General features: G+C 36.2%; 2 protein-coding genes across 2 annotated transcripts; one reads left to right on the top strand and one right to left on the bottom strand.

Annotated features, from left to right (window-relative positions):
* LOC133300284 (protein STRUBBELIG-RECEPTOR FAMILY 3-like) lies at positions 1-11,578 on the bottom strand. Its single transcript, XM_061499803.1, has 17 exons — positions 11,453-11,578; positions 11,170-11,325; positions 10,892-11,021; positions 10,604-10,672; positions 5,106-5,171; positions 4,910-4,981; positions 4,741-4,812; positions 4,587-4,658; positions 4,444-4,509; positions 4,261-4,326; positions 3,613-3,983; positions 3,127-3,515; positions 2,345-2,616; positions 1,868-2,006; positions 657-793; positions 403-559; positions 1-203 (listed from the first exon to the last, which is right to left on the bottom strand). Exons 2-17 carry the CDS (start codon positions 11,267-11,269, stop codon positions 141-143), a joined length of 2,241 nt encoding a protein of 746 aa, XP_061355787.1. The 5' UTR covers positions 11,270-11,325; positions 11,453-11,578; the 3' UTR covers positions 1-140.
* Positions 11,579-16,434: 4,856 nt separating this feature from the next.
* On the top strand, positions 16,435-17,259 carry LOC133300291 (uncharacterized). Its single transcript, XM_061499811.1, has one exon. The coding sequence runs from the start codon at positions 16,435-16,437 to the stop codon at positions 17,257-17,259; it is 825 nt and encodes a 274-aa protein (XP_061355795.1).

The raw sequence follows: 17,259 nt of genomic DNA, 5'->3' as shown, positions 1-17,259 counted from the left end.
GCATAGTTCTCACTTCACACATAACAAAACAATTGACCTCACTGCCAAAAATAATAAAAAGAATGAATTGCTAATATCCAGAAAATTTTGGTAGTCATAACCTACAGTTCATCTTCTAATTGATAGCTCTACATTACCCTTTACATCATCCGCAAGAGATCCAGAATAATTTCTGACATTGCTGGCCGGAATTCAGGTTCATGCTGAAAGAAAAGTGGTATCATATATATCATTCAAATAAATAGTTTTTATGTTTTCTTATCCCACAGTCCAAAAGAGGATATGGTAACTTTAACAACCAGTATTATAAAACATACAAAATGATGACAATGTTTGATCATTAAATATTATTTACTTTTTCTTCTTTTTGGGGTTTGGCATAGAAAGTAATGGGAAAATTACCTGTATACATGAAGAAATAATATCTGTAAAACGTGACAAGGATTTCATAGTATAGGCTCCATTTAAGGAAGGGTCAACCATTTTTGACAATGCATCAATGTCATGTAGTTGAGGAACTGCCCATCTTACCAAAAATTGCTCTCCAAGAGGCCGTGAGCTAAAAATACATAATAAATGGTGCCTTAGCCAAATCCAATGTTTTAAAGATGATTTTACTGAACACAAGTATCTGACTCACTACTGGGATTGCTAACCTGTCATAGGATTTTCGTCCAGTGAGAAGTTCTAGCAGCACAACTCCAAAACTAAAGACATCACTTTGCTTTGTATAAATTCCAGACTCAAATTCTGGAGCACTGTAACCATTAGCTGTTAGGAAGCGTCCTGACAACTGAGAATATGCAGAAGTGTTAGCCAGAAATGCAACAAAGATAGCAGAAAAGCTAACCTTATATATCTCAGGTCGTGTAACAGAGAGTATTTGGTGTCATCTTACAGGCTGATTGATTATTTTGTCTCACTTTTAAAATCAATTTACCACCTTCCATTTTCCCAAATTATATACCAATATACACTCTTCTTAAACTATATATCAATCTGCCCCTATTTGACCGAAGTTTAACCAAACTTTAGTCCTTGTAAGTCATTTACTTAGTAAATGACTCATTTACTCAAGTGTGGGTCAAATTTTGGTCAAAATGGCGCAGATTAATATATAATTTGAGAAGATGGACAAATTGATAGATAGTTTGGAAAGAGGGGTAAAGTCATAATTTTTTATTAAAACGGGAGTAAGATGATCAATCAGCCTTCAAGGCACAAAACACCCTAATATGTGGAACTGAATTTTCAGAAATTTTGAGTACTGGGAGAGTCGGAATCTAAGTCATTTTAGTTATAATCCTTCAGAAAGCTTATAGAAACAGACCAATCATCCATTTGATTTTATAATCAAATTTGATTAGCAGCCTTCATAATTTAGCTACAAAGTGGGAGAGGGAGGAACAATATCTTGAATCATTTTACATCTGAAGAACTTCCATGACTGCATCTTTTTTATTGGTACATAAAAGTTTAAGGGGAGGGGGAGGTTGACCCATTCCAAGGTCTAAGCATGCCCCAAGCCTTAACAAGTACTTAAAGTGATCCTTACAAATGACCTACCAATGAATGTTCACCAGAATTGAACCTTTTGTTGACGCTACCAGATCCTACCAGTAACTAGCTACGTTTACAGTCTGAATTTTTTTCCTTTTTGAAAAATCTGACCACATGTTTCTGTACTTCCATATTTATATCAGGTTTTTTAGGCCATTTATTCCAATTTATATCAGGTTTTTTAGGCCATTTATTCCATCATGTTCAGTAGCTCTCCAAGAATGTCTAAACACATTTAAGAAGCACAAAAGAACCAGTAGCCCAAACTAGATATCAGTTTAAGTGAGGAAATGAAAGCTAGGGCTACCTGACCAGCAAAGCCTGAAGATAGTAGAGAACCTAATCCACAATCAGAGACTTTCACTTCTAACTTGTCATTCAGGAGAACATTAGCAGATCTAAAATTTCGGTGCACAATAGGTGGCTGAAAGTGCTCATGCAGATACCTAATACATAAGATAAAAAGGAGTTGATCAAAGTTACGTTTGTCAAGAAAATGACCAATGCCTTAGACTAGTGCTATTAGTCTAAAATATAACCTCCTCATCTGGATGGGGATCCAATTTCACATTATATGCTTTAAAACCTTGCACAATTGTACAAATTGGAAGTGTGTAAGTTATGTCCCTTTAAGAAATAACTTTGGATATTATTATTAATACTTAACATGCAAAAGTTATGTTTCCAACCACAAGAACAAGACAAGCATTGCTCACCAACCTATATTGAGTTTATTTGGCTATACGAGAGGGTATCAGATTTTCTTACGAATAGCTAAACTTACTCTAAAGCTTTTGCAGCTGCAAGTGACACCTGAATCCGTTCATTCCATGAAAGTTTAATCTGAAGTTCATCATCTGTATGCAATGCATCATGCAGGGTCCCAATATTGCAATACTCATATACAAGTAATCGTTGGCTATGCTCAGCACAGTAGCCCATAAGCTGTACAATATTAGCATGTTGAATTTTGGAGATAGTGGAAACTAATTGAAGAAACTGTTCATGATTTTGCCCCATGGAAGCAGTGGCATTCAGCTTCCTAACTGCCAGTAGCTACAAAGAAGATTATTTGGAAGACATAAGCATACGAAGCATCAGTTAAATAAGAGACACAAGGAGAATGATAAAGTAATGGGCCATGTCAAGAAAGCAAGAAACAAAAGTTTGCACAGAAATCATCATAAATCATAAAGCATTACATTCCTTATATTCCACAAATTAATGGCTGTCAAGTAGTTAACTGCTATCCACGTCTCAGAGGAAGGAGGAACTACCAAGGATCACCCAGATGTCAAATTTGTCAATTCAAGCATATTGAGAGGGACCAACAGATAAGGAACAAACACAAACAAGCTCCTGCAATCTCCAAAAAATTCCCCAACAGCACAAAAAGAGTATTCCTATTGCCAGAGGCCTTAGTGACAAACAAGAAATACCTTGATAGAGGAATCATGGCCAAGTTTGAGAAGTAATGAACATAAAAGAATGCCCACATACTAAGCTGAAATAAATATAAAGGAATCCTTTATTTAAAAACAAATACATAAACTAGAAGAGCCTTACCTTTCCATCAGGGAGCTCAGCCCTATAAACTGGGCCAAGTGTGCCTTCCCCAATATAATTTTCTTGGCAAAAACTATTTGTGTACTGCTGAAGTGTTGCAACAGTATAAACTTTGACAGAACTCATTATAATTTGTCTTTCAGTTACTTTGGTAGATATAGCTGGATTTATGATGAACTTCTCCCCAGGAATGATTGGGAGAGGATGTGGAGGTGCTGGCTGCAGGGGTGGAAGTTTGGAACCCCATCTTGTATTGTTTAATTCATAAACAGTTTTGCATTCTGAAGTTGCAGATACTGTTTTCACATGTATTTCTTGTTCATCCGGCACATTTCGAATCAAATTCGTTCTTCTATTTGGTACTCCATATACAAGTGATGCTTTCTCAGCTGTGTCATTTCGAATTGCAAATAGAGTTTGAGAAGCTACATTACAACAGGTAAAAATAAAAGAATAGGAGCTTCATCTACGATGAATCAGATTGACCTTTCTCCTCATCATTAGTTGCTTCAAAAGAAGAGTCACTGCATGTATGTTTATGCAAAGGTCCTGAATCCACACCCACGTTGTGTTTCTTATAATTTTTGTTCTCTGGTCTTCTCTTAAAACACCACGACATTAAAAGACAAATTCCTAATGCAATAAATATTAAAAACCCTCCACCAGCAATCCAAAATATGCTCTTAGCTTTGAAAGACCTCCTAGCAACTGCTAGTGTTGGTGCTTTCATGGAAGTAGAGGGACTATTTGCCACTTTCCAAGGTGATTCTTCTGGGGAACGAGCCAAAGCCACAGGTGAAGGAGATGCAGCTAGAGGTGATGGAATGACAGTAGTATTAAAAGGATTCCCATCTTTTCTGCAAAGTAAATGCTACTATAACTAATTTGTACAAGTGATTGGGTAATAAGGCTATAAATGAATTTACTTTACCCTAAAGCCATACGCAAAAAAACCAAGCCAAAAATAATGCGCTCAGATCATTTGGAAAAGGATAGTCCTAACATATTACTTTAGATTTTGTCGCTAGTTGCCTAGTTCTCATAATGAAATAAAAAAGAAAAGGAAATTAGCTTAAAAAGCACCTTTAGAACAGAAAAAAAAAATATTCAAAAGTTCAACAAACCATGAATCACCTGAAATTAGGGATAGTCAACAACTTGGGAGGAATCGGCCCTGAGAAAATGTTGTTTTCTATATTCCTACATCATTATAAATTCACAGATTAACTGAAAAACAAACTCTAAACCTCCCGAGCATAAATTGTGGACAATTGTCATTTTATTCTGTAAAGAGCATATGGGTTCTAAGAATTATACAGATCCTGAAGCGGGAGGTCCTGCAAATCAAAAAGGGTTCCAGAAAGTTGATTGTTCTGCAAGTATCTGCAAAATAAATAAAGAACATTATCATTTAACAAGTAGGCAAATACAATCTCTTAGTTGCAAGAAGTTTAACTCACAATGTAGTAAGCGATGACAAATTCCCTATTGAGGGAGGCAGCTGACCACTCAAGTTGTTACCTGACAGATCCCTGCAGCATGGCACAGGGTTCCTGTCATGGCTAATAAAATAAAGACACTGAAATATCAATGTGATTTAACATCATTTCTTACATATTCATCAAACCAGTGAGCTGTAGAAACGTATCTGGGATTTGTCCATCTAGAAGGTTATTTTTTAATGATCTAAAGGGCAGCAGAAAATTCTCATTCAAAATGAAGAAACAGATTATTGAAAAATATAACAACTTGATACCGAGAAGAAGATATGTTATAAACCCACAAGTCTGACAATTGAGTTAATGAGGATAAGGCATCTGGAATGCCTCCAGTTAACTGGTTATCTGACAGAGACCTAAATTTAGAAAAATAAATCAGAAACTTGTTTAAGGAGACTTGTATTTAAGGATATGGATAGAAATGATTTAGTCAATGCAGTAAAACAAGTTATGAATATGGAGATGATAAAGATAACATACAAGTTTCTCAGAGTAGGGGATAAAGTGGATGGAATAGTCCCTCCAATGTGGTTGTTGCTAAGATCCCTGCCCAAATGGGGAACAGAAAGCTTCATGAGGTTTTCATGCAAATAATAACACAATTATGGAGCCAAAACAAGCAAGCACATAAAACAAATGCAACCATTTTCAATATGGATACCCATCCAAAACAAAGTTATTTCTTCTATTGGTCAAGAGTTATAGAAAGTTTGAATGATGGAACCAGTTTTTCCATTAAAACTAAAAGAAAACAAAACGTACAATAAATAGACACCAGAAATATTCCAGTGCAACAAATCCCTATAATCAGGGAAAGAGATAAAACTAGAAAACTGAATCCTATTTTAACTAAACAGGAAAAATATCAGAAACAAACTAATCCTAGGAATTTAAATAACAAATAACGAAACAAACTCCTAAGATTAAGGAGGAAAAATAAAACATTCTAGATGCTGAAAACTAGGGATTGCAACACTCCCCCTCAAGCTGGGTGGTAGATGTCCAGCATTCCCAGCTTGGAAATTAGTCCTTCAAATTTAATTCTTGATAAAGACTTGGTTAAGATATCAGCAATCTGGGACCCTGTGGAAATGTGACTTAGATCAATAATATTTGCATCAATTTTTTCCTTGATGAAATTTCTATCAAGTTCAACATGCTTGGTACGGTCATGATGGATTGGATTATTGACAATTCCAATGGTGGCCATGTTATCACAGAAAATCTTCATAGGATCCTTGTATTCGAGGTGTAGCTCCTTTAGGACTCTTAAAATCCACATTCCCTCACAAGTGCCTAAGGACAATGCCCTGTATTCGGCTTCAGCACTGCTTCTGGCTACCACAGACTGTTTTTTACTCCTCCAAGTGACCAAATTTCCCCACACATATGAGCAATAGCCTGTGGTTGATCTTCGATCGATAATGGATCCTGCCCAATCAGCGTCCGTGTAAATCACAATATCACGGCTGGAATTTTTCTTGAAGAACAATCCTTTACCAGGAGTCATCTTTAAGTATCGTAGGATTCTGTAGACGGCTTCCAAGTGCTCTTCATTTGGGCTGTTCATAAATTGACTGACCACACTCACAGGGAAACTAATATCAGGCCTAGTGTGGGCTAAATAAATGAGTTTTCCAACTAGTCTTTGATATCTCTCAGTGTCTACCGAAGCACATTCTTGTTTGAGTCCTATCTTGTAGTTCGCCTCCATTGGTGTATCAGAAGGTTTACATCCCAACATCCCTGTTTCATTCAGCAGATCAAGAGTATATTTTCTTTGAGAAACTGAAATTCCTTCCTTAGTTCTTGCCACTTCCATTCCAAGAAAATATCGTAATTTTCCAAGGTCCTTGACCTCAAACTTGTGAGCTAACGTCTCCTTTAATAGCTTTATCTCATCCTCCCAATTACCAGTAATCACAATATCATCAACATAGACAATTAATATTGTAATTTTCTGATGAGGTGCAGTTTTAACAAACATAGTATGATCAGTTTGACATTGGGAGTACCCTTGATTTTTGACAACTGCAGTAAACTTATCAAACCAAGCCCTTGGAGATTGCTTCAAACCATAAAGGGATTTTAATAATCTACATACCTTTCGAGATCCTTGACCATCTTCCACTCCTTGGGGAATTTCCATGTAAACCTCTTCTTCTAAGTCACCATTTAAGAATGCATTCTTCACATCCATTTGCCAAAGGGGCCAATCTAGGCAAACAGCAATGGACAAAAGAATTTTAATTGAATTAAATTTTGCTACTGGAGCAAAGGTTTCGTGGTAATCAATGCCCTGTGTCTGAGTGAATCCTTTGGCCACAAGTCTTGCTTTATGGCGATTAATACTCCCATCTTCATTATATTTGATGGTAAAAATCCACTTACAGCCAACCACTGATTTTCCTTGTGGTAAGGTAACTATCTCCCAAGTGCCATTTTTTTTGAGTGCATGCAATTCATCCTGGATAGCAGAACACCATTCAGTAGTCTTAGATGCCTCAAAGTAGGATGTAGGAATGGTTTCCTTGTCAATGTTCTTGACTAGATGCTGCATCCTGGAGGAAAGATTAGCATAGGATATAAAATTACAGATGGAATGACTTGTACATGTCCTTACCCCCTTACGAAGTGCAATTGGCATGTGCAGAGCATCATCAGAACTTGGCAGCAAGGATTCAGTTTGGTCAAGTGCAGGACTAATGGTTTCTTCAGTTGGACCAGGAGCCAAGGTAATCTGTTTGTCAACATGTTCAAGCATCTCAGAAGCTGTTCTGTATTTGGGCCGTCGCGTGTAGACTTGCAGGGGCTGCTGTTCAGGCGGTTTCTGGAGCGGGCCGGAAGAGGATAAGCCATTAGATGAAGTGTCATTTTCCTGAGATTCACCTAAGACCGGTGTAGGGGCTGTTGAAGCAGAGTTTTCTGGAGTATTAGTCACAAACAACCATTCCTTGGAATTAGGGATCTCCCCCTGAATGGCGGTTTGGGAAAAATAAGGCTGATGTTCAAAAAAGGTGACATCTTTAGTAATGTAGAATCGATGTGTGGCTGGACTGAAGCATTTATACCCCTTCTGAGTAGGGGAATAGCCAAGAAAGATGCCCTTAAGAGCCCGAGGATCCAATTTACCACCTTGAGAGTTATGAATGAACACGGTGCAACCAAAAATTTTTGGTGGGAGATTTGGGGTTAAGGTCAATGAAGGGAATGCAGTGAGGAGTGTTTGGTAAGGTGAGGAGAAGTGTAATACCCGAGATGGCATGCGGTTGATAAGGTAAGTGGCTGTAAGAATAGCTACCCCCCAATAATTTTTGGATGTATTTGAGGCAAAGAGTAGGCTACGAGCAACTTCAAGTAAATGGCGATTTTTTCTCTCAGATACACCGTTTTGTTGTGGGGTATTGACACAAGAGCTCTGGTGGATGATGCCATGGTCTTTTAGGTAAGCTGAAAGGTCCAAGTTAAAATAATCACGTGCATTGTCAGATCTAAGGGTAAGGATTTGGGTTTGAAATTGGGCAAGGATCATTTTGTGAAAGACTTTAAAGGTGGATGTGACTTCAGATTTATTGGCTAATAGGTACACCCATGTCATTCGAGTATGATCATCAATAAATGTGACAAACCAACGAGCACCCGTAAGGCTTTTAACAGTTGCAGGTCCCCACACATCACTGTGGATAATGGCAAATGGTTTAGAAGGAACATGCATTTGTAAGGGATAATGAGACCGAGTTTGTTTTGCAAGTTGACATATATCACATGAAGGAAAATTCGAATTCTCATTAAATAAAGAAGGGTACATCTTTTTCATATATTGAAAGTTTGGATGCCCTAATCTAAAATGCCATAAAAGAGCCTTATTCAAATTGCTAGTTGCTGCAAATGTGCTGTCTTGAGTCTTCATAACCGCGGCTGTGTAAAGTTGATATAAACCATTAGAGACCCTAGCACTGCCAATCGTCCTCCCCGATGCCAAATCCTGAAAAATACAATCAACGTGGGTAAATTTGACTGTGCACTTTAAATCCTTGGTCAATTTGGTAATAGAAATTAAATTGCAGGTAAGAGATGGAACGTAGAGAACTCCAGTTAAAGATATGGTTGACGATAGGTGAACAACACCAATTCCGTGAACCTTGGCTAAGCCTCCATTTGCTGTTTTTACTGATTTTGCCTCGAAAATGGGAAAGTATTCAGAAAGAAGAGAGGAATTACCAGTCATATGATCTGTAGCCCCAGAATCTACCATCCAGGAATCACATTTATCAAGATCGGATTGGAGAGCTGTATGGAATGTACCTGATTGATGACTATCAGATGAGGGATTAGATTTGTCCTTATTGCAATCTTGCAGCATGCGTTGTATGGCTATCACTTGTTCCCTTGTAAATGTATGGCCTTCGGATTTTGCTTGCGGAACATCTTCTACAACTGCAGCAACATGATTAAAGTCTCTGTTTTGTCTTGGCTTCCAATCAGCTGGCTTGCCATGGATTTTCCAGCATGTATCCCGAATATGCCCAGTTCTGTTGCAATGGTCACACCAGAGCTTACCATTTCGCCTAGGTCTGGAGTCTGCATTGTTGGGTCTAGAGACAAAGGCTGCTGCTTCCAAAGGTGCATCAACTTTTGGGATGCTATTGGTCAAAACTTTGCGGCTTTCTTCCCACTTTAATTCAGAAAAAACTTCTCGCAAGGATGGCAGAGGGCGAGTGGCCATGATGCGGCTGCGAGCTCCATCATAGATTGGATTGAGTCCCAAAAGAAGGTTGTAGGTGCGGTCTTGTTCAACAATTTTCTTATACTGAAGAGTATCGGCTGGAGTAGTCCATTCATGTCGATCATAAAGATCCAATTGTTGCCAGAATTTTAGGAGTGAATTATAATAGCTGGTGACATCCTTGTCCTCCTGTTTGAGATCACGAAGAATCCCCTTGATGTGAAACAAGGCAGCTGTGTTATCTTCCTTAGAGAAGGCTTCCTTCACGCCATCCCAAATTTCCTTGGCTGTGGAGCACAACATGTATGTTTCAGCTATTTCAGGCACCATGGAATTCAGCAACCAAGACATCACAAGGTTATTTTCAATGGACCACTTCTTGTATTGTGGATGACTGGTTTCCAGAGGAGCAGCATCACCCGTACCGGTGAGATGATCTCCCTTGCCACGGCCTCCAATGAACATACGAACGCTGCGTGACCACAACAAATAATTGTCTCCATTGAATCGATGACCAGTGATGACTAATGCTGGACTATCGTTGGTAATGACAGCTGCTGAGTTGTTGTTGGTTTGGTTTGATGCTGAAACATTGAGTGGGGTTGTTGTTGGAGTGGTATTTGTACCGGTGGTATTGGAAGAAGTAGTTTGGTAGGCTCTCATGGTGCCAAAGAGTGGCACATTGGTAGCCATGGGTGGATCAGTCCCTTAAAAATCAAGCTCTGATACCATATAGAAAGTTTGAATGATGGAACCAGTTTTTCCATTAAAACTAAAAGAAAACAAAACGTACAATAAATAGACACCAGAAATATTCCAGTGCAACAAATCCCTATAATCAGGGAAAGAGATAAAACTAGAAAACTGAATCCTATTTTAACTAAACAGGAAAAATATCAGAAACAAACTAATCCTAGGAATTTAAATAACAAATAACGAAACAAACTCCTAAGATTAAGGAGGAAAAATAAAACATTCTAGATGCTGAAAACTAGGGATTGCAACAAGAGTTATAAAATTCCCCAATAACCAAAACAAATTTGATTCCTCTAGTAACCAGTGAATTTGGAAAATTAGGAGCTCATTGTACAAAAGTTTAGAATTTCAATGGTTACCAAGGAAAAAATGCAATACCGAGGATTAACTCATTCTAAATCACAATGGAAATATTCATATAGATAATACTGAATTCAGTGATTTTGAAAGAAATGCTAATGACATTTACCACTATCTTTGAAAAAACAACACTTACATTTCTATGATGGATGGGAAATCCAAATTACTTCCCAGCTGTCCACCCAAATTCGTGCCTCCCAGTTGTCTGTCAATCCAAATACAAATTTTATAGAGCCATATCCCAAGTGATCACATTGAACTCAATCAATTAAACAACTCAGGAAACACAAAATATAACATTACACTTTTCAAACCAATTGTCTACAGTATGGACCACAAAAACACAAGATTAAACCAACAACAGTTTAAGAAAGTGAGGAGGGAAACAATTGCGTTTGTTGGAGAAAACCTCCGAGGTACATACAAGGCAGTTATGTTGGAGAAGACACAACTCACACCTTGCCACAGTTCCAAACACGGATCTCCTCCTATGGGTTTCCAACCCTGAAGGGGTGGTGAACCCAGAGCCACATATAAACTATTGATTGCTGCAACTGTTAACCACAAACACATTAAGAGAAAACATTTAGATAACATATGCAAATAGAATATGCATGATGTTTAACTACACCTTCTCTAAGAACGAAGTAGAGCATCATAGAATGAGAATTGAAGCTAGAAATTAAGAACCCTGTACTATACCATCAAGCGGGTCAGTGTCCCCAACACATAAAGTTCCAGTGAAAATCATCACTGAGATGAACAAAATTCCCAAATGCAACTCCAAATTCGTACAACTCATTTCTTCCAGAGAATCTGTTTTCAGTTTCGAACTCCCACCACCTTTTCCAATGCCTTCTACGGATACCATACATAAAAGGCTCAACAACGTTACTAAACTTAAAATAGAAAATTGAACCAACAGAACAAAGCAAAGGTATAAACTTTGACAAGAATGTAGGTATTTGTGAGAAAAGAAACAAACCCTTTAGAAATCAGAGCCAAGTAAACTTGAAAGGGTTATGGAGAATGAAAAAGACACGGAAGAGATAGCTCTGATCATCCAAATTACATACAGATAGAGAGAGTCACTGTCTGTTCTCCTGCTTTGTTCTCTCTTTTTAAAAGCAAGAGCTAATAACAGTGTCTTAAGCTAAACGTTGGTTCAATTCAAGGTCTCTTTTCATTGAAAAATTAAAATGAGGATTCTTTGCTCCACCAACCTGCTTGTGAGCTACACTTTCAATCTGACTGCTTTTCTTTGAGAAGGGTGTAGTTGATCAATTAATGGTAGATTTTTTATATCACCATTAAATGTCTTTTTTAATATAACGGCTTTAAGATGAAATGTGTTTTAAATTTGACACTCATGTTAAAAAATCTTACCTTTTATATATATATATATATATATATATATATATATATATATATATTTTGGAATAAGATCCTTTGACATCGGTTATATTGGGATAAGGTTCTTTGACATCGGTGTCAAACTTTACATTTTGACACCAAATCTTTTTTTTTTTGGGTACATTTTGACACCAAATTCTAACTATAAATTTCCGTCAATTAACGGTTGTGGAATTAATGATTAATTAATTAGTTTTTTTTTTAAACTAATCTTAATTATTTCTTTGAGGCGAATCAGAACCTTCGGTATTCCCCTGGGTTCGACTCTTTGAGCCGCTTATGGGACTAATCTATAGTTTGATTCCCAATAAATAATAATCGTTGATTGACAGAAATTAACAATTAAGATCCTTTACCATATATATATTTATTACCCAAAAACTACGTCATTTTGTTTATTTATTTTCTTATACTAATTGATTCACTTTAAATGATTATGATTTCTTTTTTCTCTTTTTTTCTTTATTACCATGGTACGATTGTCTACAATTATCCTTTTTAACTAAGTCTGGTCAATAAGATATAAAAATTGCATATTGCATTTTCTCTCTACCACTTCAGCCGACAATGTCTGAGAAGAGAAAAAAAAAGAATAATTTTATTGTTACAATTATATCTTACTGGTCAAACTTAATTAAAAATGATAACTGTAGATAATGTTGTCTAAAGTGGCTGTAAAAATATTTTTTCATATATATATATATATATATATAGTTTTATAATTCTCATTCAACATGAGAATTGAAATTTTTCTACACACCTTTTGATTTCCGTACTGACATGGGTCCTACATATAATTTTTTCTAACATATGTGTCTCACATGTTTTTTGTCTCTACAATAAATATATATATATATATATATATATATGTGTATATATATATAGATATATATATAGATATATATATATATATATGGGGAAATCACTTCTGCTGTCACTGTAGAAATGATTTCCTCCTGCCACACATTCACAAACATTTTTTTTTATTATTATTTTTTTATTTTAAAAAATGGTGGGACCCACCATGTTTTTGTGTCAGCTGCAAACTTTCAAATTTTGCAGTCACAGCAGAGTTGCAAAATCCTATGTATATATATGAGGTAAGATCCTTTGACACCTCATCTGAGAGTCATCAGATCAAAAAATATCAACGATTTTGATTTGTAAGCATATGATACCATTTTTTTTTTTTTATCTGATGGCTCTCATATGAGGTGTCAAATTGAAATTTGACACTGGTGTCAAAAGATCTTACCTCTATATATATATATATATATATATATATATATAGGCAGGAGTCCTTTGACACCGGTGTCAAATTTAAAGTTTGACACCTCATCTGAGAGCCATTAGATCAAAAAAGATCAACGACTCTGATTTGTAAGCATGTGACACCATTGATCTTTTTTGATCTAATGGCTCTTAGATGAGGTGTCAAACTTCAAATTTGACACCAGTGTCAAAGGATCCTACCTCATATATATATATATATATATATATATATATATATATATATATATATATATATATATATATATATATATCAATTAATGCTGGATTTTTTTATAAGCAAACGTCAATTAACTTGTTCAAATTCAAATGCCTCTTCTTTTTTAATAGCAGATTCTCTCTCAGCGTTAGTTGATTCTATTATTATTATTGTTAGAGGCATTTGAATTTGAATAAATTCAATAAGTTTGGATATAAAAATGCATCATAAATTGTATATTTTGAGTTGTGTCATGTGGCTCAATAAGGGGAAAGACGCTATGTTGAGACCACTAATATCTCTCACAACTTAAACTGGTAAAATTTGTCCATATATTAAATATTACTTATTTATTTTTTAAATAAAAAGTCTACATAATTAGTGAATGCGCCTGCAACCCCACTTGTGGTCTTTTTATTTATGAGTTTAGTGTTTGTCATTTTAACAGAGAAATAGACAGAGAAAAATAGAAATCATAGGAGAGAGAAAATGAGTGATTTTTTTTAATTTAAAATTTAAATAAAAAAAAAAGTATGTGTCTGTCTCTTTCTTAAAATGACATAACTTTATGTCATTTAAAATGATAAACATTATTCCCTTTATTTATAGCCATAGTTTGGTAGCAAAAATACCATTACCTGAAACTATGTTTTCTACCCTCATCGCTCCATCTCAAACTGTATAATAATTACTATGTTTTCTACTATCTACATGTTAATAACGAGAAAAAAATGTTTTTTTTTTTATAAACGGAAAAAATGTTTTCAATATACCACTTTTTCCAGAAATTCTAACAGACACATTAACATTTTTTTACTTACCCGAATTATATATTTGGGACAACGATCATTTCACCTTTTTGGCAAAATTTACCGAATTGGAAAAAAAATTTGTCAAAATGTCACTTCACTAAACTCGCTGCACTGTGCAGTGAGATTAGTGACACTATGTCAACAAATTTAAGGCCACGAAATCTTATTACACTGTGTAACAAGATTACGTGGCAGAGCCTAATTTGTTGCATTGTGCAACATTTTATATGGTGCAGTAACAATTTGACACGTGAATTAAGAGTACGAATAAATGGTGATTTTTTTTGTTTTCTTTTTGAGAAATATAATAAATAATAAAGACAATGGAGTGTCCATGGGAAAACGATAAAGATGAATTAATGTCCAATAAATACTGATTTGTTTTTTGTTTTATTTTTTGAAAAATATAATACACAATAAAAAACGATGAAGTGTCCATAGGAAAACGATAAAGACGAATTAATGTCAAATAAATGCTAATTTGTTTTTTGTTTTCGTTTTGGAAAATATAATACACAATAAAGACGATGAAGTGCCCATGAAAAAATGATAAAGACGATTTAATGTTCAATAAATACTGATTTGTTTTTTATTTTTCTTTTGTAAAATAAAATACATAGTAAAGACGATCGAGTGCACATAAAAAAACAATAAAGACGATATAATGTCCAATAAATGCTGATTTATTTTTTGTTTTCTTTTTGAAAAATATAATACACAATAAAGACGATAGAGTGTCAAATGGAGTATCAATGAAAAAATGATAAAGACAATTTAAAATGCTGATTTTTTTTAGGGTTTACATTCAGTTGCTGTAATCATAACCATACAAAGGATGAAAGCATAAAATGTGGGGAATCATAACCATAACACCTGTCGTCGTTGTACGTAAAGCGGCTGCAGAAATGATTTTACCTTTTTTTAATAGTTCTCTCAATTCACGTGTCAAATTGTTACTGTTGCCATATAAAACACTGCACAATGCAGCGAATTAGGCCCTGTCACGTAATCTCGTTACACAGTGCAACGAGATTACAAAGGTTATGTTGATCCAACTACCAATTAATCTCACCATTAGATCGATTATGTTGATCCAACGGTTATATTTATTTACACCTTTGTATGGGAAACCATGACCATACAAAGGTGAAAATAAATATAACCGTTGGATCAACATAATCGATCTAACGGTGAGATTAATTGGTAGTCACTTGGTATAATAACACAACTTGGTTGTCAAAATATACTTCCCCGTAAATTTTTGCTAAAAAAGTGGCAAAATACTCTGTCAGTAATCTCAGTGCACATATTTGCCCACTTTCGCGGCATTGCACCAACATTGACCCCCGTTGGCGGGTTAATCTCTCCTAAGTACAAGCACATGCATGCAAAAAAGTGTCTGTTCTTTGTTCCTCTGAGAACCAATACATTGAATCCACTGATGAATTTTTGTGCTTGGAAGTGTTGATAATGTTACTTCTGATAGCCTATAGAATTTGACACAATTATGCAAGATCACTGACTCACAACACAACCCCATCAATCCGCCTCTTATAGTACGTTTGATTTTAATTCTCTTTTATAAAAAAACAATTTAATCCACTGTAGTTTTCCCATTTCCATTGGACATCACATACCTTAACTCACACGGGAAGGTTGTGAGATTAACCGAAATCTCTGAACTTACCATCCGCTGCACCTTATATAAATTTGCATAGTACAGATAGGGCACAGATCACAAGCCCCTGATGTTCAACTGCAATTATCCTCTGCAGGATTTTTTTTTTTTTTTTTTCACTATCTATATACACTTTAATAAGAGCAGGGATAAGTATCATGCACAAAACGACAGGTTTCACCCCATACATATACATTAAAACAAGTCGCATTTTTTTTTTTGGCTGAATCTATCCAAATTCATGTGTATTTTAACTTTTGTTCACTGTTTCTTGTATTTGGTATTAAAATGTTTACTTGTCCACCCCAATTGCTTGTGTGACTTGGTGAAGATCTCACAATAAATGCACTCCCTTCATCCCATCAATTCGCTCTCTTTTCTTAACTAACATTAGCTGTCTATCCCTCTACTTTTTGAGTGTAACCTGTGTCATAGAAAGCTACCTCTTTGGGAAAATCCCATAACCTTTGTGATCCTGCCCTAACAATCTCTCTTCTGTGAATGAAACCAAATGCTTGGTTTAGTGGTTTTTGATTGTGAAAGACTTCCAACACAGTAAAAAAATATATAGCCAAATGGGTTGCTGTGTGAGCAGTAACAAAGCCTCAACCTCACAAGCTTCATCACTAAGAAAATTCCCTGATTCAGAAGCAGTTGCTGAGCCACTAAAACCCTCAGAAAGCAACAGAGAAACACCTCAAGTAGAGGAAGAGACAGTGAAGGAAGTGCTCTCAGAAACCCCCAAATGGAACCCAACAAACATTGCCAAATCAGAACCGCAAAAGCCACACCAAAACATGGCCTTTGACAAGTTCAAAGAAGAAGAAAAAGAAGAAAGCAAGGTTGAGAAGAAGGCATTGCCCATTAACAAAGCCGAAGAAGACATCTCAGAAGTTTGCAGCTTTAGCGAAACCATGTCCACAACTACCACAATCACCGATCAGAGAGAGGAGGCAGAAGAAGAAACCGGCAAAAGGGTCAATAGATCTCCGGCCAAATGGCAGAAAAACCGTTCCTTTTCCGGTGATTTTGGCTGCAGAAGAGAGAGAACGGCTCATGCTCCAAGGAATGTTGGGTCTGTGAAGTTGGTTCAGTGCAGAGACCAAATGGGTCAAAAAATGGGCAATGGGGGAACGCATCGCCGGAAAGATCCCGGCGACAACTCTTTCCGGCGGTCGAGGTCACCGGCCCCGCATGCAGACACCGGAACAGCTAGACCAGTCATGGGTCGTAGCCCATCTGCAAGAAGAACGAACCAGTCCCCTGCAAGGGTCAGAGCCACGCCGCCGGTAAATGGTCGCCGGAAAAAGGAGAATCCGGCCATGGAGGGTAAATGGTCTTCTGCTAATGAGTCACTGGAAAATCCACTTGTATCATTCGAATGCTTCATCTTTATCTAG

The sequence above is a fragment of the Gastrolobium bilobum genome, unplaced genomic scaffold (genome assembly GCF_033153095.1).
Source record: "Gastrolobium bilobum isolate Gb01-03AN ecotype WA unplaced genomic scaffold, APGP_CSIRO_Gbil_v1 utg40131, whole genome shotgun sequence".
Taxonomy (NCBI): Eukaryota; Viridiplantae; Streptophyta; class Magnoliopsida; order Fabales; family Fabaceae; genus Gastrolobium; species Gastrolobium bilobum.
The sequence above is the reverse complement of the archived record's forward strand: the minus strand, read 5'-3'. Positions and strand labels throughout refer to the sequence as shown.